The sequence below is a fragment of the Rana temporaria genome, chromosome 9 (genome assembly GCF_905171775.1).
Source record: "Rana temporaria chromosome 9, aRanTem1.1, whole genome shotgun sequence".
Classification (NCBI taxonomy): domain Eukaryota; kingdom Metazoa; phylum Chordata; class Amphibia; order Anura; family Ranidae; genus Rana; species Rana temporaria.
This window is the reverse complement of record NC_053497.1, coordinates 118,675,860-118,700,108: the sequence shown is the minus strand read 5'-3', so window position 1 is coordinate 118,700,108 and position 24,249 is coordinate 118,675,860. Positions and strand designations below refer to the sequence as shown.

Genomic DNA, 24,249 nt, shown 5'->3' with positions numbered 1-24,249 from the left:
TCCACCATTAAGATCATTCCACACCCTTAACATAAATTGGTCTCTGTCTTGTATCCTGCTCTGCTCTCTCCCCTGTATCCTGCCCATGGAGCACAATGATCTTTCCTAATCTGAAATCCTTGATTTATGGGTTTGAAGTGGTGGTAAATATAGGGGCGCACTTACCTTTTTGCCATGTCACAAACAGTTTTTTTTTATTTTAATATTTTTTGTGTAAGTTAAAATAGATTATAAGGATACTTTATACATGATGTCACTTTTTATGTGTCATTTGTCCAAGTAGACCAATCTTTATCTGTAGGCCTTGTTTGAATAAAGATCTAATGTTTGCCTGTTCCAAATTTCATGGTGTGGAAAACGGACATGCGGCAGCATGTGATCCCAATGAATAATCTGCTTAAGGGATAGGCTCACCTTTTAAAAAATAAAAAAAAAAAAATTTATAAATGCACAACGTTTTGCAGGTTAATTTTTTATTTTATTTTTTTGGGAGTCTGAATACGGATGCAACATGTTAGAAAAGGTGAAATTTTCCTTTAACTTTCTAGTATCTTCCAAAAATGTAAAAAATCTTTTAGCGTTGTATTAACCCAGTTTAGTTCAGTGTATTCATGTTTCTTAGCTGTATCATTCTCCCTCCACAGGATTGTGTGTGAAATGGAGGAGTCGCTGGTTCCTAACCCTGCCCCTGGTGTGGTGGAGCTTTGTATTGGAGACTGTAGCGCCGAGTATAGAACGCAGTCTGATCAGCTTTACACTTTTGTGGTAAGGGTATTATAAAAGCATGTAAAGATGTAGCTGAATCAATGCATAGACTCTATAGAGTACTGTATATCCCTTGAATTTTCAGTGGCTTTGTGTTACACATGTGTTTAGTGTGTTTTCCAAGATCTGTAAAGAAATTTGCTTTTTAAATGGGCATTGACTGGAAATCGAACTATTCCTATTGACTGTGGCAATGCAGTAATCGGTGTCCTTCTCGCTTCACCAGAGATGGAAGTGGAACAATGTGACACTAAGAACATCATTTTTCATACATTGTAACCACAACCTTTTCCTATCGGGACATCTCTGGCAGCTTAGGGCTGTCTGGACATTTTCCCTTGCTGTCAGTGAATGTGTAAAAATACTTTGCCTCTAATTGCTGATGGCCTTTTCAAATTGAACATGTGTTCCTTTGACAGAGTTGTTGTTAAAAGAATAGAAAAGCAGATTTTGTCTTTGAAAAGTTACAAGACAGCAGTGACATTTGTAACTTGCAGCTTGCTCATACAAGAATTTAGTGTTCGTGTTTTGTACCCAGCATGCAGTGATACTTATAGGATCCAGTGCAATGATACATTGACACTTAATGTCTTCAAATACTGATGTTTAAGACCTTTAAATGCTAACATTCAGGATCTCCATATACATACAGGTTTTTTTACTAAAGCTGGAGAGTGCAAAATCCATCTCACTTGGATTGCATAGAAACCAATCAGCTTCTAACCTCAGCTTGTTCAATAAAGCTTTGGCAATAAAACCTGGAAGCTGATTGGTTTTTATGCAGAAGTGAGACTGATTTTGCACACTCCAGCTTTAGTAAATAAACCCCACTGGCACTTGCAAGCTCCAAATACTAAAACATGGAATCTTAAGCAGACAACTGGTTCCTCCCATGTACTGATGCACTGAAATGAGAGTTCTCAATATACTGACACTTGGGACCTTCAAATGCTAACATTTGGGACTTCAGCATGCTGAAATGTGTGATCGCCATAGACTGACGCTTGGGGGTTAATTTACTAAAATTGGCGAGTGCAAAATCTGGTGCGGCTCTGCATAGAAAACCAATCTGCTTCCTGTTTTTTTTTTTTTTCAGCGCTTAATTTAACAAGCTGAAGAAGCTGATTGGTGACCATGCACAGCTACACAAGATTTTGCACTCTCCAGTTTTAGGCTGGGTTCACACTACTACACTACTTTCATCCTACTTTGCTCTGCTATTGGTCCTACATTTATCCTACATTGGTCCTACATCCATCCTACTTTCATGAACAGGATACTACTTTGGTCCGACTTCAATGATATACAATGGGTTGAAGTAGGATCAATGTAGGACCAAAAGTAGTACAGGGAGCATTTTCAAAGTCGGACCGACTTGTGTAGGACCAGTTAAGACAGCTCTCATAGGGAAACATTGATTTTCACACGTCATGCTACATGAGGCTCCCAATGTAGGACCGTTTGTAGGACAAGTGTGAACCCAGCCTTAGTAAATCAACCCATTAGTGTCTTCAAATGCTGCAACACTGATACTCCGTTATCTCAAAATACTGACATTTGGGGAGGGGAAGGGTCCAAGAACAATTACTTATAAGTAAAGATCTCAAGCTATTGGTGATTTCTCTTATTCTCCACCTGTAGACTCCTACTTTTAATGAAGTGAGCCCCAAGCAAGGCCCAGCATCAGGTGGCACTCGACTTACCATTAGTGGCAAAAACCTGGATGCTGGTAGTGCCGTGTCTGTACTGGTCAGAGACTCAGAATGCCGCTTTGTCAAGTAAGTTTTGGTTGGTTCTTCACAACAGCTATAATCCCTCTTGTTATCTTTTTATGCCATCATATGTCACAATTCATTTTTGTTATACAACAGGAGAAACATGCGTGAAATTGTCTGCATCTCACCAGCCTCATCACAGGGCCCCAGCACAGCCACTATCACTCTGCGAATCGATCGGGCCAGTGTGTGGAACCAAGATGTAATTTTTACTTACACTGAAGACCCCACTATCTCTCGACTAGAGCCAGCTTGGAGTATTTTCAAGTGAGTGGGGTCAGGAGTGGTCACTTTGAGATGGGCAACTTCTACTTGGTCATTGTTGTTCAACGCGTCCTTTCTGTGTGCTCCAGAGCAGTCTCAAGTTTGTCATTTCTTATTCAGTAATTGATACTTTTATATGCTTTGCTTGTGGGTGTAATTACCCTTTGATATTTACGTTTCTTTCTAAACAGTGGCAGCACAGCAGTTACAGTGACTGGGACCCACCTAATGACCATTCAAGATCCACGGATTCGGTCCAAGTATGCTGGCATAGAGATCATAAATGTAAGTGGTAGAGGATTCCGTCTTCATGGTCAGTGAAGTTAATATTTATGGTCAATCCACTCAAAGTGATATTTCAGCTATTAGATTGCATCTGGTAGACTGATTTCTCTGACAGATTTTACACTGCACTGCGGGGCAGTGATAATGGGAACCTTGCAAATTGTAAAAGTATTTGTGTCGTGTTATGTTTGGCCAGTAAAGACTTTTTATAGGGTTTGTGTCCTGTATGAATAGCTAAAGCAGGACAGTAGGCAATCCACCAGAATCTTTATTCACTTCTGCTCTGCCAGTATTTTATTCACATATTTTGGCTACACTGTACAGCCAGGCTAATACCACACTTTCTTTAGCAACTCATTGAGGGGCACAGAAATCCAGAGATTATTGTATTTTACTTCTGGAAAAAACAGTGGCCAGCTCGGTATAATTCCCCCCCACTCCTAGTATGCCTCAGATTATTCCTGCAGTAAAGGGATTGACATTGACAACCAGGAATTTTGTCCGAGTCTATGCAACCTTAGGAGTCTTCCTTAGCTCCATCCTTGGAGCACCCTGGCTCTTTCTCAGAATGATGGTGCCAAATCTTGCAGTCATGCAAGATTATTATGGGCCAAATTGCAATCTTACTTACTCTGACCACAGAGGCTATAAGTGTGCTTCCATGCCTACTACTGCAAAATCCTTATCTGATCTACCCATGGCTTTCCCAGTCTTGGAGCCTCTGGTGACTTGAAATTGATGAGTTTTTAGTCAATAACAGATAATGTCACACCTGAAGAATTGCAGGCCACTACTTTTTCTCCCAGGTAATGTGTGGACATTTTGTCAGCCAGCATATTTGATGCTTGGGTAATGAAGGTGGTTTCTAGGGGATACAAGCTACCATTCTACTCTGTCATCTTCGTTTATGCCATCCAACCTGCCTGTGTCATCGCAACCTGCCTGTGTCAACCCCTTGGACCAAGGGGTTATAGCTCCAGTACCTGCAGAGGAACAGTTTCAGGTGTTCTACTCAGACCTGCTCAGTCCCAGAACAGTCTTCAATTGGATCCTGAACCTTCAGAAATCAGAGCTGGATTCGACTCTGGAGTATCTGGGTCTCCTCCTAGACAGCTCAAGTCAGTCTATATGAGAGTTCTAAGACTAATGGTAGCCTCTTTTTGAAGCAATCCTGTTTACCCAGTTCACTCCAGACCCCTGCCACTTAACAGTCTGTCTTTTGTGAGACAAGTTGGTTCATTCTGTCTTTGGGGATAAGTTGGTTCAGTCTTTTGGTCTGGTTTTCCCAACCAGTTTAATTTTTGCTGGCTTTAACAGCATGCCTGTTGTCCAGGTCTCATGGGACAGGGGCATCACCAAATCAGTAATTCCCGCAATACTGAAGGACGAGGAACTTCTCACAAGGTTAATTCTCGCAAATGGAAGGCATAGTTTGCTTAATGCTAGTAGAGAAACTACCATCTCGACAGATTCTGTGCTTTGTGCAACTAAGCCTAGCTAGGCATTTGACTTGTACCATTAAGGAGGCAGATGTAACATTTTCAATCTCATTCTCACTCTTTTGATTAGGAGTTTTTTACAGGGTGTGTGTCATGTGGCTTCCCCTGTGCTCTCCCACATGACACTCCATGGGATCTAAATTTGATTCCATCATCACTTAAGACTACCTTTTGAACCTATCGGGATGTTTCTCTTTGCAGTCTCAAGGTTGCATTTGTTGTTGTCCATCTCTGTGCCTGAGCTGAAAAAAAAAAAAAAAAAAAACTTCCTGGTCTTGCCCAGGGAAATTTTTTTGTTGAGGCCTAGATCCTCCTTTCTTCCTAAGGTGGTTTTAGCCTGTCACCTCAACCATGACATTCTGTCCTGGATTCAGTCTATCACAAGGAACATTGTTCTTCCATCCCTCTGGCTTCAATTCATCAGTAGGCGAGCTCCCTGAATTGCTTGGATGCAGTTTCTGCTGTTTGTGTCTACCTTGCAGCCACTGCTTCCATTAGTAAGTCTGATTTTGTCAGTCCTGATGGTCACGGTAAAGAGGACCATTTTTCAGTGCCTCAGACAGATCATCTTTCAAGTTTATTGATTAAGGGATTGGGTCCCATCCTTTTCCTGTTAAGACGCATATTTGCATTTTATTCACACATTCTCCAAGTATTAGCAGGGGAATGTTCAGGCCTCTTCTGATGCCAGCTTCAGACATGTTTTTTTTTTTTTTGCCTTTGACCTGCTTTGCCGTTGGACTGCTTTTTGAGGTTCTAACAGTCTCTGAATGTGCACAAAAGAAAATTGGATTTTTGTACTTGCCATAAAATACATTTCTTGTAGTTCATTGAGGGACACGGGTCTTACTTCTGTCTGTCTGTGTAATCATGTTCTTGGTACTGGTTTGCCACTAAACTTCAATATGTTGGAAGTAGAAGGGGTTATACCAAGCTTGTAACTTTTTTTTTTTTTTTGCTCACCATTGCCCAGATCCTCCTGGATTTCCTGAAGGTCTGTTTTAAACCTTTGCTCTCAAAAGTGGAACTTCCGTTTAATCCACTCCCCGCACCCTTTTTTGGGGGGGGGGGGGGAGTGGGGGCTTCAGGAGGAGTGGGACTTCCTTTCCCACTTGCTCCTTCCGCCTAAGGGCTGCAAAGGCGAAATAATCTAATCGCCTTTTGGCAGCCCCTCCCTGTAGGCTATCGCCTGGGACACGTGACAATCGGATGGCGCAGCGCCGCTCGCCCATGCGCAGTGGGTGCCCGGCCTCGAAGCTGAAAGCTGTCACGGCCGGGTGCCCACACTTAGAATGAAGACGCCGGCCGGAGAGGAGCGGAGCCCCGCCGGGCGCGTCGCTGGAACGTGGAGCAGGTGAGTGTATGTTAAAAGCCAGCAGCTACACTTATTTGTAGCTGCTGACTTTTAATAAACATTAAAAATGAGTGGAACACCCCTTTAAGAACTCTAGACACTCCAGATAACTACGTTTTCTTTATAGCCCGCTGAATTCTTTGACACACTGGTGGTCCCTAGAGAGAGGAATTGCAAAACTGTATACAAGCTATGATGTTGAATATGTAATATCAGCCAAGTACAGGTGTGAAAATCTTGTCATAAAATTCTGAAACCAGTGTCCCAATAAATCCATCACTCCCAGAAAATATAAGATTGGTTCTAACTAGGGCTGCAACTAACGATTATTTTCATTGTTGGGCAGATTACAAAACACAAATTGCCGCAAAAACACATTACATGCTTTTCTGCAGCTTCTCCATTGAAGTATATTGAACCAAAAAAAAAAAAAAAATAGCACCGTTTTGCGTTAAGTCCTTGCCCTTTCCAAATACGCAGCAGCTGAAAAAAAATCATGGATGTGAACGTGTCTCATAGAAAAACATGTAAATGAACTGTAGTGTCTTTCTGCAAAAAGCACCAAAAAACAGAGGTGTGACCCTGGCCTGAGATATTTAATAACATAATGGGGTTAAAAAAACAAAAATAAGTACAAAAAGAGCAAATAATCGCTACTGTAAGGGGTTAATTTTTTCACTGTGGGACAGTGAAAGTAGTAATTACAGTAGCGATTTGCTTTTTTGTACTATAAAGGGCTAATTTTAGTTTTTTTAACCCCATTATGTTACTGGCCGATCGATTTATGAAAATTGTAATCGATTAATTTCATAATCGATTAGTTGTTTCGGCCCTATTTCTAACCCTGATTTTTTTCTATACTTTTCAGACATGCCAGATCCTTAATGACACACTGATGTTCTGCAAGGCTCCGGGAATCTACCCCTCTAATGGAGAGGCTTTTCCAGAAGATGGTGTTCAGCCAGACGAGTTTGGTTTCGTCTTGGACAATGTAACAAGCCTGCTCACCTTGAACTTCACCACATTTACTTACTACCCCAACCCTGTGGTGGAGCCCTTCGGACCTGGTGGCACTCTGGAGATAAAGCCAGGCTCGCATGTCATCCTCAAGGTATTGAAAATAAAATCAAACATGCATTTTAACCTAAAGTTAATCTGAAAGAAAAATGTCGTAGGCGACCGAACAGATGAGACCGTAATACATATGATGTCACTGGTTCTCACTTGGTATATTCCTTTTGTGAAGTACGGTATTTGTATAAAATTACTTAATTAGTTTGTTCTAACTTTGTCACACGCTGATTCTTCTTAAATTGTGCTTGTTTTATTATAGTTTTGGATACAGTGAGAAAAGGTTAGAACCCATGTTGGGTTTTTACTGCTACCCAAGACTGTTAGTTTTTCCCTCCTTTTCCTGTCCTACTGAGGGTGTGTTACTAGGCAGGAAGTAAGATAAACTTTCAAGCAGTAACAGAGACATAAAAATGTGTTTTAGGTAGACTGGGACATACTTTGTTTGTTTTTTTGTGTGAAATTCTCTCTAATGGAGCCCCAGGTAGTAAAAACCAGTCAGGCTTTTTTTTTCTGCTCCTCTCTATACAAAATGAAAAAAGGGTTTTGGCTTGACAAACACTTTAACTATCTGATGCATAATAATGAAGCTTTACCCTCCAAACTTCTAGTGGACCTATGCTTTTTCAAGACTATACTCTACTTTGCCTTGCTCCTCCACCACTATATTCAGTCACAAGGAGAAAATGGAAAAATTGGACACGTGGGGCATGCGATTTACTCATCAACTTACATGGGACTACACTGGCGCCTGGCAGTTGGCTGCGTGGGCACCAGCATGGAGAGGGTCAATAGCCCTGTTCCATTCAGATTGACTTGAGGCTAACATATAATAAGCGTGCTGGGAAATGCTTTTTGTTTTGTTTGCTCTGTGCAAAGCCCTTCTATGTGTTCCTTACTCTACCTTACTCTAAAAGCTAGTTATAATTTGGGGCAGTTGCCATTTTTGTTTTGCCAGAGAAATGGCATAATAGCCGGCTATGTCATTTTAAGAAGTAGCTGATCAATGGCATGTCATATATGATCTTAATTTGTTGTACTTTTTTGGATAGTAGTACCTTTCCTTTTTGAAGCATCTTAACTTTTCACTACTGCTATCCTAGGTAGTTTATTTTTTGTTTTTTTATTTTTTGACAAATACACTGTCTTTTTTTTATTATTATTCATCTAGGGAAGAAATCTGCAGCCTGCTGCCCCTGGAGGAGCAAAGCTGAACTACACAGTACTGATCGGGGATGAACCATGTGCACTGACTGTTTCCGACACTCAGCTGCTGTGTGATTCTCCCAGCCAGACAGGAGAACATCGCGTGACTGTAAGTTAACATCTCTCATTCGGTAACCTGGCACTGTGGGGTATACATACTAAAGAAGCAGATTTTTGATAAGACAGTTGATTCTACACCTCAGATCTACCCTAACATATGCTGAATGAATATATTCAAAAGAATGGGTTGAAATCGCACTGCACCTGGGTGACATGTGAATCGCACAGAACCCAAAGCACATTACTTTGCGATTCATGGTGTGAACCAGTCCTGTGTTCTGGAGCTATTCCGCTAACTTGCCTAGCAGGGGGGCATTCGTTTGGTAAATTGCACCAGATCTCTTGCAGGTGCCTGGGGTCATCCCCTCTGTGGCAGCCAGCATCTCTTTGATTTGGGGGGGGGGGGGATATGTGCTAGGGGGTTCTTTGGGTGAGAAGACTAGTGAGGGGGGATGGATTTAATATCCATTCCAAGACCCAGCCTTGCATCTCTAGGACATGCATAAATTCCTGGGAAATCAGGAGACTTGGGAGGTATGCAAAAGGCAAGGGGGAACTCTGCAGACCCTGATGTAAAGGGGAACGCTGCAGACCATGATTTAGGGGGAATGCTGCAGACTCTGTTGTAAAGGGGAACTCTGATGTAAGGTGGTCTCTGGTCATCAAACCCCCCCCTTACATGAGTCTTTAATATTCCCAGTTAAATCATGGTCTGCAGTGTTTCCCTTTTACATCAGGGTCTGGCAGTAGTGCCAGTGATGTTTAGTCTATGCAATGCACAAGGTGCTCTCTGTGCATGTGTTGCCACAGCTCCCTTTTGCCTGCTGAGCTTCCTCATCCTTTTGGTGGTGTCAGTCTGGTCCCTTTGTCCACATATCTTCAGGTTCTGCAGGCTGCTCTCCCTGTCCAGCAGAGCAGTGGCAAAGTTCTCATGTTCCCGGGCCCCAGGCTCTTTCCCATGACTAGTCAGTGTTGGGGGGGGGGGGGGGGTGAAGGCTTTAGGATTAGTGTGCAGTAGTACTCAGACTCCATTCCGGATTCCGATTTCAATCTGGGACCTGATTCGCCGGGACTCCGGGTCATACATCAATTTCCGGGACAGTCCCAGCGAATCAGGAGCGGTTGGGAGATATGCATAATACATGACAATCTTTAGTCTTTAGACAAATTTGGTGCCCAACCCCTACAATATTTTTTATCCAAAATGGCAATTGGGCTCTCCCATTTTACCCATCCCCTCTGCTGGCTTCTCCAGCCTTTTCTGGTAGATGAGCATGCTCTCCCTCCCGGACAGTTGTTTATAAATCTGTATTCCTTGGCTTTAGATCGTTGTTGGAGGGATGGAATTCTCTCCAGGAAGTCTCCGGATCTACTCCGACAGCTCCCTCACCTTGCCAGCCATAGTAGGGATTGGCGCTGGGGGTGGATTGCTGCTGCTTGCCATCATTGCCGTTCTCATTGCCTATAAGAGGAAAACACGGGATGCCGACCGCACCTTGAAACGCCTCCAAATGCAGATGGATAATCTGGAGTCACGGGTTGCTTTGGAATGTAAAGAAGGTAGGTTTTAAAATAAACTATGTTGGCCATATACACATGATGATATTTAATTTGATGGCATTTTCATGTGATCGACTATTCGGCCCAATCATTTTGTTTGGTTACATGGCTGAAACATTTGATTAGTGCAATGTGAACTTCACCTCCTTTCAGTTCAATCGCTTTCAATGTCAAACGTTTCTTGAAAAAACAATGTCATGAAAGCAATTACTGAAATTTGAACCTTGGTCAAAAATAATATATGGCTACACTGCAGTATGCCTTTTGATTTCCTTTAAAAGCACAGCAAGGAAGGCCTACAAGTGTGCATGTCCAACTACAATGCTTCACAGCATCAGCCCCTCTGAAAAGATGTAACTCCAGAGTGCCTATTCACACATTAGATTTTTCATGTAGGCATTTGAAACGCTGCCCCGTTCAGTGGTGTTGACCACAAGGAAACACGAGTAAGTTTTATGCATGGCAGAAACCAGAGCAGTAAGCTCAGGCACTGTTGCCTTTTTTGTTTTTAAAGCACACACGAGCGCCCAGAGGCGATTTAGTTCGCATGTGCAGCGCTATATAAGTTACTCACTCACAAAGCATTGAGTACAAGTACAACATGAAGCACGTGGCAAACCAGAAAAATATTTTTAAAACTAATACAGTGTTATAATTTAGTGACAATCTTTCTTAATACAAAAGTAAACATTGTGACTTGAGATCTCATTTGAGTCTCTTGGTTGCTCCATACACAGCTTAAATATGTAAACTTTGATTTAATCCTGCAAATCTGGTCAAAAACGATCCAAACGGTACATAAAAGAGAAGCACAGTATGTTCTGTACTCCTGTGACCCGCTGTCAGCTGATATCACAGGCGATCCAGGCTCGGGCAAGATCGTGAAAATTAAGTCGAGATCCGCCCACATGCCTGAGCCAGCACCCGACTCAGGCTCTCAGCGAGCCACTGAGAGCCTGAGTCAGTCGCCAGCTCTCTGCTCGGGGAGCTGTGAGAACAGAGTGATCGCGGTGTTCGATAGCTCAGTTCTGGTGCCAGGGGGGACAGATGCAGCATCAGACCGATGCTGTATCCAGCGAGGCAAGTATGGTTCAAAAATTAAAACCAATCCCATACCTCTTTTAAGTGCAACTAAAGTCCACAAACCTTTACCTCCCCACCAACAGTCTGACATCCACAAGGTCCCTCAATGGCACTGTCCTCTGCCCTGGCTTCTTCTGGTTGACGGGTCTTTGGTTGTATGGCCAGAGTGGGGTGATGTTTCTATTGTGCATGTACAGGAGTTAATTTATCCCCTCACACGTCGCCATGCTGAGATTGTACTCTGAGCTGCGCAAGAAAAATGTTCTGGTGCCGAAAAGGACAAATAGAGTGAATCTTCCAAGTGGGACCAAAGACAGGAGCTGACGGTGGCTCTAATCCCTCGCGCACTGTATCCAAACCTTATATTAAAAAAAAAAAAAAATCTTGGCTATCCAAAATGTAATAAGACCACTTCCCCAGATCAGTAATTGGCAATGTTTGTCGGAAAAAATTGTGTCCGGATTTATGTTCATTCCTGTAGATTCTCCCCCTAGTGGCGGTTTGTACCATTCAGCAGTAATGTATTGTTTCCAGCGCTACCGTTACCAGAGCTCTGATCATAGACTTGCACTTAGAAAAGAGGAGACGTAAAGCAAACTAACTAATTAGGCAGAAAAACCTAAATTGTGTACAGGCGTATACAGCTGCTGCTACGTGTGGTTATTAAACTCACCCAAATAAGATTATGTATTGTTATCATAATAAACTTCCTCTAAAACCGAGCGGTATCAGCACAGTGATTTTGATCAGTTTTCAGCAAATCTGAACAGGAGACCGTATACTTTTGAGGAATAATCGCATCATAGCTTAACTGCTTCCTGGTAGGCGTTCTGGGACTTGTAGTTCCTTGGTAGCTGGAAGATATGGAATGCCTCAAGTCACAGTTATTTACACATGAATACCTGCAGCCTGGTGGCAGTTGAGGGGTTACAAGAATGCAGATGACCTCATGCTGAGAATGCCTCATCTTGGTACTATTTCTCTTATCTTGATCAATAAATCTTTACACGCTTGCTGCAGTGGCTATATAGCAAGTAGTGGGGGAAGGGCAGCGCATACTATTAGGGGTAAATGGAAGATTAGAGGATGGGCCAGTGATTAATTATACTGAGCTGTCACTTAGTAAATGCTGCAAAGTCACAACAGATCGCAATCCATTGAGCGCACTTATGGGGTAAACGCTGCCATTTTACAGCAGAAAATTCTCACATTCTTTTGTTTTATTTAGCTAGAATATATTTGAGGTTGTTCAGGGCTGCATTGTGCTCCATTTGCAGTTTTAGTCATGGCTTTGTGCACAGGGCTCTCAATAAATGAAACCCATTGGGAATGATATTTGAAATCGGCTATATCAATGTTAATCTGTGTTAATACCGTGAGTCGCTGACCCTGAACCAATAGTTCATACTTCACTTGCAGCATGCTTAATACAGGTCCGTGAACAAATAATTATTGAACCCAGAGACAGCTGGAAACAATCATATACAGGTTTCCTTTAAGGATAGATCCGTTGCGTACAGAAGTGATGAAATCTGTGATCTGTATAAAGCATCACATGGCCAGGACCACAATGGCGTCTTGGGAGCACAGAAAGTCTGGCACAGTGTGCAGAAAAAAGCTGACCATTTAATGCAAAAAGTGTTCTGGAGGGGCTGGAGTGGGAGACGCTGATGTCAGTGGTGAGTGTCTCCTAAATTTTGGTGGTCCACGCTACCATAACATTGGCGTTCAGTGGTCTGTACCCCACCTCCCTAAAATATTGCAGGTACTAGGTTTCAACATCACTCTAAAACACAAGCGCAACATACAAGCTTCATGCAGATTGTGACCATGATGTAAAACAGGGGTCACCAATCTTTCTAAACAAAGGGCACTTTACTGTCGTTCAGACCTTAGGGGGGCTGAATTGTGGCCAGTGGGAATAGAAAATGTCCTTGTGTCACTGGGAGGAATAGTGCCCCATGTTTGGTATTGGGGGAGGAGTAGTGTCCCATCATTGGTATCAGTGGAAGGAATAGTGCCCCAGGTTTAGTATTATGGGAGAAGTAGTGTCCCATCATTAGTATCGCTGGGAGGAATAGTGCCCCACGTTTAGTATTAGGGGAGGGGTAGTGTTACCTCATTGGTATTAGTGGGAGCAATATTACCCCAAGTTTAGTATTAGGGGAAGAGTAGTGTCCTATCATTGGTATCAGTGGGAGGAATAGTGCCCCAAGTTTAGTATTAGGGGAGGAGTGGAGTCCCATCATTGGTATCAGTGGGAAGGAATATTGCCCCAAGTTTAGTATTAGGGGAAGAGTAGTGTTACCGCATTGGTATCAGTGGGAGGAATAGTGCCCCAAGTTTAGTATTAGGGGAGGAGTGGTGTCCCATCATTGGTATCACTGGGAGGAATAGTGTAAAATCATTGGTATCACTATTTATTTATTTATTTATTTTATTTATTTATAAAAATGCTTATTGGGAGCGCAGTCATTACCCAAAGGCCTCGATGCGCTCATCACTGGGAGGATTAGTGTAAAATCATTGGTATCACTGGGAGGAATAGTGCCCCATGTTTAGTATTAGGGGAGGGGTAGTGTTACCTCATTGGTATCAGTGGGAGGAATAGTGCCCCAAGTTTAGTATTAGGGGAAGAGTAGTGTTCCATCATTGGTATCAATGGGAGGAATAGTGCCCCAAGTTTAGTATTAGGGGAAGAGTAGTGTCCTATCATTGGTATCAGTGGGAGGAATCGTGCCCCAAGTTTAGTATTAGGGGAAGAGTAGTGTCCCATCATTAGTATCGCTGGGAGGAATAGTGTAAAATCATTGGTATCACTTGGAGGAATAGTGCTCTGTCATTGGAAGGAATACTGCCCCAAGGGCTGGCTAAAGGCAATCAAAGGACTGCTTCCGGCCCCTGGGCCGCAGTTTGGAGACCTCTGATGTAAACTAAACCTATTACCCCTAGAGCTGCAAAACGACAGTTCTGTCTCCTGCCACACAATCCTGATTGTATCAACCCGTTACTCTGTATATACAATTAGTGATACATGTTCTAATTCTCTTGGTGTTTTATGCAATCTCTTACATTCCACTACATTTTCACCGCTGGCCGCAGAAATCTCAAGTAGGATTGGTGATGTCCCCTCCCCGCTGAACTGTTAGAATTTTAGCAATGACACAGCCATACCCTTGAGAATTTCATTAGCAGTCGGAAGCTTCATTGGTTATGATAACACAGCCCTCCCTACAGACATTAACAGCTGCCCATTCCAGCATACCAAGGTTATGCCAAGAGTCAGGCGCGGCGATGAGCGACGGCTTCCTACAGGTGGAGGGAAAACCAAATACAGACAGCCAACACAGGCTGGGAAGAACTAATCTGCCATTTTTTTATTTACACAAATACCATTAGAAATGAACTGACGCTTTATCTAAAATGTCCTTATCACATTGTAAGAATGAATACAGTCCTTTTTTGTACTGACATTTTTATGGAGCGTTTGTCTAATTCTCAGGAGCACTTGCGCATGCCACACTTGTGTCCAGTGTTCTTCCTCCATAGCTTACAGCTGGGGAGATCTAAGCTTCGCTCCATTATGTAATACAAGGTAATAGTTCTATCATGTAACACAAAGAAGCATTGACTTCTTCCATCTGCAGGCTGAAGGAAAGAAAGTGAACAGATTACTCCATCAATGCTGACAGCGCTGATGGACGAATCTCCTGCAGCCTGTTGAATTCTGACAGCGGGTGATACATGGCCAGCATCAAAGTGAACCAGAACATCTGGTTGCTACAGGCAACAAGTACGCTTAAAATGCTGCTCATACATAATAGTGCCCATAGTTTGTGAGGGTATTCTGTTTTATTGTGACGTGTTCATTAGCTGCGCCCTCATAGTGAGGATGGCAAGGGATTGTATGGCTGAGGTATAGTGATTTTCATTTTTATACCTTGCTCATTTATTAGACCAGAGTTCTTCCTTTGTTGCTTACTATTCAATAAAAAGTCGGTCACCTTTCCTGAATTTTGTTCTACTGCCTCTAAATCTCAGATGACTGCAAACGTGCACACAAGCTCTGTAGATGCCCTGGTAAAGATCTCTGGGAATAAATAGTTTTGCCTATGTATTTCAGATTACTAGTATTGATTATATATAGCTAGATTCAGTAAGAGTTAGGTCCGACCTAACTCTGAATCTGCGCCGACCCAAGTTAAGTGTATTCTCAAACAGAGATGCACTTAAACCTATCTAAGATACGACGGCTTGTGCCGTCCTATCTTAGGGTGCAATATTTAGGCTGGCCGCTATGTGGCGCTTCCATTGCGGTCGGTGTAGAATATGTAAATCACTAGATACGCCTATTCACGAACGTACGCCCGGCCGACGCAGTACAGATACGCCGATTACGTAACGCATTATCAGGCCTAAAGATATTCCATCAAATAGTTGGAATAGTAATGTTAAAGTATGGCCGTCGTTTCCGCTTCGAAATTCGAAAAATTTACGTTGTTTGCGTAAGTCGTCCGTCAATAAGGATTTACGTCATTTACGTCCACGTCAAAATCAATAGGACCGTGTGGCGTACTTAGCCGCAATGCACACTGGGAAATGTAGGCGGGCAGGCGCATGCGCCGTTCCAAAAAAACGTCAATCACGTCAGGTCAAACCAAATTATCATAAAACACGCTCCCCTCTGCCTATTTTGAATTAGGCGCGATTGCGCCCGCCGCATTTACGCTACGCCGCCGTAAGTTTGGAGGCAAGTACTTTGAGAATACAGTACTTGCCTCTGGCTTAAGGCGGCGTAGCGTAAATACGCTGCCTTAAAGTTGCGCGCCCCTACCTGAATCTAGCTAATAGTGTATAGAAATGTTTGTGTTTTGATTGGTGTGCTTTTAAATTCAACAGTAGCTAAAAAAAAATTATATGTGCCTCAAATGTTTTTTTATTACAGCCTTTGCAGAGCTCCAAACAGACATTAATGAGCTGACTAACAATATGGATGGCGTGAAGATCCCATTCCTGGAATATAAGACCTATGCGATGCGCGTGCTGTTCCCAGGAATTGAAGATCACCCTGTGCTAAAGGAACTGGATGTGAGTAATTCTCAATGATGGAGGTGGGGCCTGACTCACAGCTGAACAACTATTGGTTCACAGTGTGAAACTTACACAATGGGACTTTATCCTAGTGAAAGTATATTATGATAAAAAAAAAAAATTGTATACTTTTTTTTTTTTTTTTTATGTAAAAAAAAAATCTTTGATACCACAAATTGACGTTTTATTTTTTATACCATGAATCAATCATTCTTATAACTTTTTCTAAATGAATCACAAGTTAGCTGTTAGTAAAACGGCGTTGTCCTATTATAGACCTGTCAGTTGTGAAATTATATATTGTTACTGTAAGGGGCCCGGTCTCCTGCCCTAGTCGAGAATAAAGCAGAAATAAACAAATCGATTTAACTGTTTCTCAAAGCCATAGCTTTCAAGGCATGTCACAGTTGCTTGTGCTCTTAACTGAACAGTCAAGCCATGAAATGGCTGGTGTCATTACTGATCACACGTGCAGCACAATGGCAGCTGCAAATCAGAGGCATTCCTTGCTGTAAAGGATTGGAGAATTCAGTTCTGCTTTAAGCCCCTTTTTTTCCAGCATTAAGCTTGTTGAATGCTGTGGCTTTTCTGGGCAGGCATAACATTTAATAACTGAGTGACAGGGAAAACACAAGAGGGACAGGGTTTAGTCTTGAACTTTTTTTGTTTGAATTGCTTTACATTATTATCAGGTAATCATATTTTGTTCTTAAAGCAGGGCTTTAGGAATGATCTGTATTGATTAACTACACTGGTCCAGCTTATCACACTGTACGTTTCCCTGCTCCATATCTGATTGGCTGGCAGGGAAGCTAAAAATCACTGTAGCAATTGGTGCTACTACAGTGATCACTGCAATATTTTGAGTCCTTCTGATGTTCTGTGTGAGCGGCCTACCCCTCTGCCCACTGAATACTTGGGGATGTTCAGTTGACACTGCTGCCATTCATAGAACGCTTTGTATTTTATTCAATGAATACAAGACATTCTCTGATTAAACAAGGTGGAGATTATGATGTCATCAGCCTTCCTCTCCAACTCTTCAAATCAGAGGACACCTTTCATTCATAAAAATAAGGTGTTCTGCGAATGGCAGCATTGTCCAGTGAGCAACCACCTGTGCTCTGTGTGCAGAGAGGAAGTTGGACTTGGAAGATCACGGCCATCAGTGTAGTAGTACCAACCTCTACAGTGATTTTCACCTATCCAAGCAGCCCATCAGGTATGAGTTATGCATGCATACTTTGTGCTAAATATGCAATATAGATCATTCCTGGAGTTCAACTTTATAGTTTTCTTTAATTTGAAATTCCAATTTTGAATTCTGAAGTTAAAGTGGTTCTCAAGGTTTTTTTACCCTAATGCATTCTCTGCATTAAAGGATAAGTTCACCTTTCTCAACATGTTACATCCGTATTTAAGGTGTAACATGTTGGGCATCCACCACGTCGCCCCCTCCCTGTGACAGTGGGTGGGGGACCTTCCCCCTGTGCCCACTGTCACAATTTGAAAACCAAATGTGAATGAATGGAGGAGCCCTGCAAAACCAGAGTTGTGTGGAGGAATGAACTGATGGCTTGTAGTTCTCAATGACTTGCTAGGGCGCAGTGAGGGCTCTTATAGTCCATTCAGCTTCCTGTACTTTTACAACTCCCTGCCCGTATCGGAGGTATGGATAGACCGTGTACTGACAGCCTGCTGGAGCTTTACAGGCTCCCAGGAAAAAAAAATTGTAAATGCACTTTTTCTTTCTTTTTTTTTTAACTGCACAAGTGTACATTTATTAAGGTAAAAAAACTTCTGTGTCCAGGATCCCCCCCCCCCCCCCCCCCATTTTATTTACCTGAGCCTGATTTCCATTCAGTGCTGTGCACAAGAGCAGGGTCTCTCACTCCTTCCTCACAGGGCAGATTGATAGAGGCAGGAGCCATTGGCTTCTGCTGCTGTCCATCAAATCCTATACCAAGGGTCTATGGAAACAGTCAGTAGGGCTCTGGAGCGAGCCCACACAAGTACTCTCCTTCCCCCTCCCCAAGTGGCTTGCTGGGGATTGAGGGTGCTCAGAAGGCAGGAGGAGCCAGGAGCACTGGCAGGGGACCCCAGAAGAGGAGAATTGGGACTGCTCTGTGTAAAACCATTCAGCAGAGCAGGTTTGTTATTTAAAAAACAAAATTAAAGGTTTAAAATTACTTTTGGTTTGAACAGATACATATTATTATGCATTATTTTTGCTCTCTCCAGATGCCTCCAAATGTGGAAAAAGCCCTGAGACTGTTTGGACAGCTCCTGAACAACAAAACCTTCTTGTTGACTTTTATACATACGCTGGAAACCCAGCGCAGCTTCTCCATGAGGGACCGCGGTAACGTAGCCTCCTTGACCATGGTGTCGCTGCAGGGCCGCATGGAATATGCAACAGTCGTCCTGAAACAGCTGTTGAGTGACCTCATTGAGAAGAACCTGGAGAGCAAGAACCATCCTAAATTACTGCTGCGTAGGTGAGACAAAAGTACCATGAATGTGGCTATTTAAATGGAAACCCCAAAACATTTTGTCTGATTTGGATAGGAGGAGCAGAATTTAAACTTTGTCTCCTTTTTATTTCCACTCATTTGCTTTCCTGGTAACAGTGGTCACCAAGACAGAAGATCTTCTGAATATGAACACTTTATAAATTGGGTGTGGAACGTTTTTTATTGCTGCCTGTGTTTTTCATGTGCTTGTAATTACAAGGACAGAAAGTGAGGAGAAACCCCCCTCATGGTTTAAGCCTTTTCAGAGTAGCACATGTGCCTTAATGACATTCAAACGTGGGTATGCATGGGAAAGAAGGGGGTCTACACCAGAGACTTGGCAGGACCAAGAGGAGTCACTGCATAGTTTTCTTTGACAGCGTTATCTGAAACACACCCACCAAATGTCAGTTGATATGAGTTATCATGCTGATAACAGAAGAAGGAAGCAGCAGAAAAACACGGGACTCAGGGCTTTGGAGAGAGATAAGAAAACACTGCAGATATATGTGCCCAGGTCAAATTTCATGAATCGGGTTTACATCCACTCTAAGGTAGACCTAAAAAAAAGAAAGTGTTGATGGTCATACATAACTAGCTGTAGTGCAGGAACCTGACATTGCATCCACTGATTACAGGTGTAGTGCTTTGCAGGCTTCAATGTTAAATGTGCATTTTTTTTATTTACATACAAAATCGTGCATTTTTTAAAAATTCTTTATTTGCTTTTCTAATAAAAAAATAACAGAATACAAGTCATACAAAACAGGTGAAAAAAAACAATCCACAATTTAAAACACAGCACCAGTAGCTATAACAGAAAATTAAAATCATGTACATTTGTTATTTTTTGTTACAAAAGGCAAACTTCACATTTAACCACTTAAGCCCCGGACCATTTGGTTGGCCAAAGGCCAGGCCACTTTTTGCGATTCGGCACTGCGTCGCTTTAACTGACAATTGCGCGGTCGTTCGACGTGGCTCCCAAACAAAATTGGCGTCCTTTTTTTCTCACAAATGGAGATTTCTTTTGATGGTATTTGAGCACCTCTGTGGTTTTTATTTTTTGCGCTATAAACAAAAATAGAGCTTCAATTTTGAAAAAAAAAAATAATATTTTTTACTATTTGCTATAATAAATATCCCCCAAAAATATATAAAAAAAAAAAAAAATTCCTCAGTTTAGGTCGGTGCGTATTCTACATATTTTTGGTAAAAAAAAATAGCAATATGCGTTTATTGATTAGTTTTCGCAAAAGTTATAGCGGGATAGGGGATAGTTTTATGTTTTTTTTATTAATTTTTTTTTTTTTTTACTAGTAATGGCGGCGATCAGCGATTTTTATCGTGACTGCGACATTATGGCGGACACTTTTGACACCATTTTGGGACCATTGTCATTTTTACAGGGATCAGTGCTATAAAAATGCACCGATACTGTAAAAATTACACTGGCACTGTAAAAATTACACTGGCACTGAAGGGGTTTACCGGAAGGGGGCACTGAAGGGGTTAACCTGTAGGGGGCACTGAAGGGGCTAAGTGTGTCCTAGGGAGTGCTTCTAACGGTTAGGGGCGTGGCTACGAGTGACACTCCATTGATCGATGTTCTGGATGAGAGGGAACAGGCAATCGGTGACATGTCACTAGGAAGAACAGGGAGATGTTGTGTTCACACTGATCGCGGGACACCGGCGGACATAGTCTGTGGGTCCCGCGGGCAAGGTCACGAGCGCGCCGGTGACCACGCGGGGGCAAATTAAAGGGGATGTATATATAAGCCCATTTGCCCAGCTGTGCCTTTCTGTCGACGTATAAGTTTGTGCGGCGGGCGGCAAGCGGTTAAGGACCCAACTGGTCATCAGTTTGTAGCTCTTTTCTAAAGCTGAGATTTGAAGTAATGAAATGAAATTGTTTTTCTCAAATGAAAGAAGTACTCTAGACAGTATTTCTCACAATATATGTCGTTTTTGTTCTGGAGAGTCTGTTCCTTCCAAAATTAAATGTTAAAAGTTAAAATTTTGAAGTACTTTTAAATGACATTTGTCAGGTCATCAAATGTGCTGAGCATTTATATGCACATTTCCATAAGAACTTTCAAAAAAAGTTTGAAAATCACTAGTGCATTGATTGTATGATTTTGTTTTCCTGCAGGACGGAGTCAGTAGCTGAGAAAATGTTAACAAACTGGTTCACTTTCCTACTGTACAAGTTTCTGAAGGTAAGAAGCTCCATGCAGATATACCCATGTCACATATGCCACTATCGCCCTTAGCAATTCCTTTGTAGGGGGCGCTCTTGGTCACTCCATTCTACTTCTGTTTGGTTATCCCTAACCCTTTCCCTAGTTCTGCCACCTTAGCAGGACACGTTGACATCTTAAAAACCCAAATTTCCAACACAATATTCACATGAAGCAACTAATCAGACACTACTTTTTTTTGTAAATGTGCTTTTTTGTTCTACTTGATACTCACTGCTATTCTACTGATGGGTCAGATTACACAGAGTGCTAATGGTTTATAACAAAAGCAGGATGGTGTTCCCGATAGACTTTTGTTTACAATACAAGCATGAGACATCCTGGAAAAGGTCTCTTTCATCATTGGGGGCCACTGGGTGTTAGACCTGTCCCTTTCCTAGGACATTAAAAGATAAGTTCACCTTTCATAGCATATTACACCCATGCTCGGGGTGTGATAGGTAACATGTTATGAATGCAACGGCGCTCGCACCTCCCGCTCCATCGCTGTGCCAGCTAGCGGGGGATCTTCTCCACCAGCTAGCTGTCAAAATTTCAAAAAGTGTCTGTGCGGGGCTCCGCCCACCCAAGCACATCACTCATTGGACAGCGCTCTTTGAATGGGAAAACTACAAGGTCCAGCACCCTTTGTAGTTTTCAGTGAACTACCATGGTTCTGTGGTAGTTCATCCATCCTACCTGTCAGCATGTATCGGCTTCACCATATGAGCAAACCTATACACTGACAGGTCTGCAGAAGACCTGCATGGCATCGGCGATCTGTTAGAATACACAGAAAAGGTTTGCAATTGTCAAAGAATGAACCCTCCTGTGTCTTGTGATCTACACTAGAAAAAGGAATTTCACAGGTAAGTCAATAATCCCATTCCCTTATTTGTAGTTTAGACAGATCTAATGTGCCCAGTGGGGGTTGCAGCCTTTAAATAATGTCCATAATGAGATTACAGTAGTTGTAAAGGTGATTTTTTTTTTTTTATACTGCAATACATTCCCTGCATTAAAGTAACAAAGACTTTTAATAGCGGTGCCCCCTTAGCCTCCCTCCCTAATACTTACCTGAGTCCTGTATTGATCCGGCGCTATGCCCATCTTCAGTTCTTCTCGCCCGCTCCTCACAAGCTTTGGAGAGCATCAGGAGCCATTGGCTCTTGCTGCTGTCAGTAAAATCATGAGAGGAGGGAGTGGAGGGGCACGACCAAGCTGGGCTGTGCATCCCAGCTCAGCATTGAGCCCCTGAGGTGTGCTGTCATAGGAGCGGCTTCCTGTGGTGGCACACCGAGAAGGGGAGAAGCTTGCAGCAATGGCAGGGGGCTCTAGAAGAGGAGGTTCAGGGTTACTCTGCAAAACCAGAGCAGGTAAGTAGAAACCTGTTTGGTGTAAAAAAAAAAAAAAAACATCATTTACAATCACTTTAATTGCCATCAGCACTGACCTTTTGTAGCCAAGTCATGTGACAGACGTAAGTAAAAGGTGGTGGTAACAGGGTTGTATTTCCTTCTTTATAGGAATGTGCCGGAGAGCCACTCTTTATGCTTTTCTGTGCGATAAAGCAGCAGATGGAGAAAGGTCCTATTGATGCCATCACTGGGGAAGCCCGCTACTCACTAAGTGAGGACAAACTCATCCGGCAACAGATCGACTACAAAGTCCTGGTCAGTCCATTTTATTGGTCTACATATTTCTAAGTATATAATGATGCACTGTACCATATGATGCATGCAGCTTTTTCACCGTCTACCCCTCTGCACATCTCCTAAAGTTTTCTGTTCTTGCAATGGGCAAAGAATATATTGACACGTGTTAAACCATTTACCAATTTTTGGAACAAATCTTTTTTTGAATTGCCCAACTTATGTGGAATGCTTGTAATATTCACATATGTCCAAGAGAGCCAACTCCATGATGATGAGTAGGCAAGGCCTTTGACAGGCAGAACGTTCTTGCACTGCACGTCTGCTTGATACAAACCCCCCACCTGCCCTTCTTTCAGAGAAAATAGTATATGGAGCCTCAAGTCTTAAAATTCAGATTGCATAAGCCCATTTGTGACGATCCTCTTTAACTGTTTTTTTTTTTCTTCACCTCAGACTCTGAGCTGCATCTGTCCGGACAGTGAGAATGGCACAGAGGTCCCTGTTAAAGTTCTCAACTGCGATACAATTACCCAGGTGAAGGACAAGCTTCTGGATGCTGTGTACAAAGGGATTCCCTATACACAGAGGCCGAAAGCAGAGGATATGGACTTAGGTGAGGGTCATGGTTTCACGTTGTTAATGTTTATCCATGTGCTGTATGTAAGAGCAGAAGTGCCCAGCACTGGTCTATGAGGTGCTCTAACTGCGTACATGCGATCAGAATTTCCGACAACAAATGTTCGATGTGAGCTTTTGGTCAGATATTCCGACCATGTGTACGCTCCATCGGACATTTGCTGTCGGAATTTCCAACAAACAAATGTTTAAGAGCTGGTTCTCAATTTTTCCGACAACAAAAGTTCTTGTCGGAAATTCCGATCTTCTGTATGCAATGTCGCCGCACAAAAATCCTACACGTGCTCGGAATCATTAAACTTCATTTTTCTTGGCTCGTCGTAGTGTTATATGTGACCGTGTGCTTGACGTTTGGAATTTCCGACAACATTTGTGTGACCGTGTGTATGCAAGACAAGTTTCAGCCAACATTCTACGGTTTTGTTGTCGGAATGTCCGATCGTGTGTATGCGGCATTACACTTTTTTTTTCTCCAGACTTTCAGGCATGATTGTTTTCTTAAACTGATTTATTATTGTGAATAAAATACGGGTTTATGAGATTTGCACATCATTGTATTCTGTTTTTATGTATATTTTACACAGTGTCCCAACTTTTATGGAATTGGTGTTGTATGTTTAGGGCCCTTTGGTTAAACTGCTTGACTACTAAACTTTCTTGTAAGAAACATTTGCTCCTCATGGCTCTTTGAATAGCTCTGGACTCTTGAACCAAGGATGCCATCATCTTCTCCAGCAGAAAACCCCCCCGGGGGCACATTGCCCAGTTATCTCCATACTTTCTTACTATGAGTGTTTATTTTGTTTGCAGGTATCTCTCAGCTTCCATTCTATGTTAGTGTGTTGTCAATGGCAAACACCAAGCTACTGACATGATTACTGACTGCCTGCTGTATGCCTGCAAAGATGCAGCGCAGCGTCCAAAACTGCAGATGTTGTGTAGTGATGGAGGCTTTTTACTGTGCCTGCACCCACTTTTAATTGGGCAGCCATTGATGCAGTAATGGCAGGGAGGTACATTTAATATGAGGTCATTAGACTGCCAGTGATGGGGGTGTGTGTGTGTGTGTGTGTGTGTGTGTGTGTGTGTATGTATATATCATTTTTTGTATTTATATCCCCACCATGAAGGAACCAAGGGTGTTCACATTTGTAAAGGCCATTTTATTTAAGAAGCTCTCTGTGTGCTTC

At 42.5% G+C, this 24,249-nt stretch overlaps 1 protein-coding gene across 1 annotated transcript in view; it reads left to right on the top strand.

The window, feature by feature from the left end:
• The window catches only part of PLXNA3 (plexin A3), a 207,702-nt gene that overhangs the window by 166,015 nt on the left and 17,438 nt on the right, over positions 1-24,249 (top strand). Inside the window, exons 14-25 of the mRNA XM_040324278.1 lie at positions 645-765; positions 2,407-2,543; positions 2,637-2,807; positions 2,996-3,089; positions 6,811-7,053; positions 8,185-8,328; positions 9,605-9,839; positions 15,868-16,010; positions 18,255-18,511; positions 20,681-20,747; positions 22,295-22,441; positions 22,877-23,036. Of these exons, the coding sequence (XP_040180212.1) occupies positions 645-765; positions 2,407-2,543; positions 2,637-2,807; positions 2,996-3,089; positions 6,811-7,053; positions 8,185-8,328; positions 9,605-9,839; positions 15,868-16,010; positions 18,255-18,511; positions 20,681-20,747; positions 22,295-22,441; positions 22,877-23,036 (1,919 nt within the window). The remainder of the gene's footprint in view (positions 1-644; positions 766-2,406; positions 2,544-2,636; positions 2,808-2,995; positions 3,090-6,810; positions 7,054-8,184; positions 8,329-9,604; positions 9,840-15,867; positions 16,011-18,254; positions 18,512-20,680; positions 20,748-22,294; positions 22,442-22,876; positions 23,037-24,249) is intronic.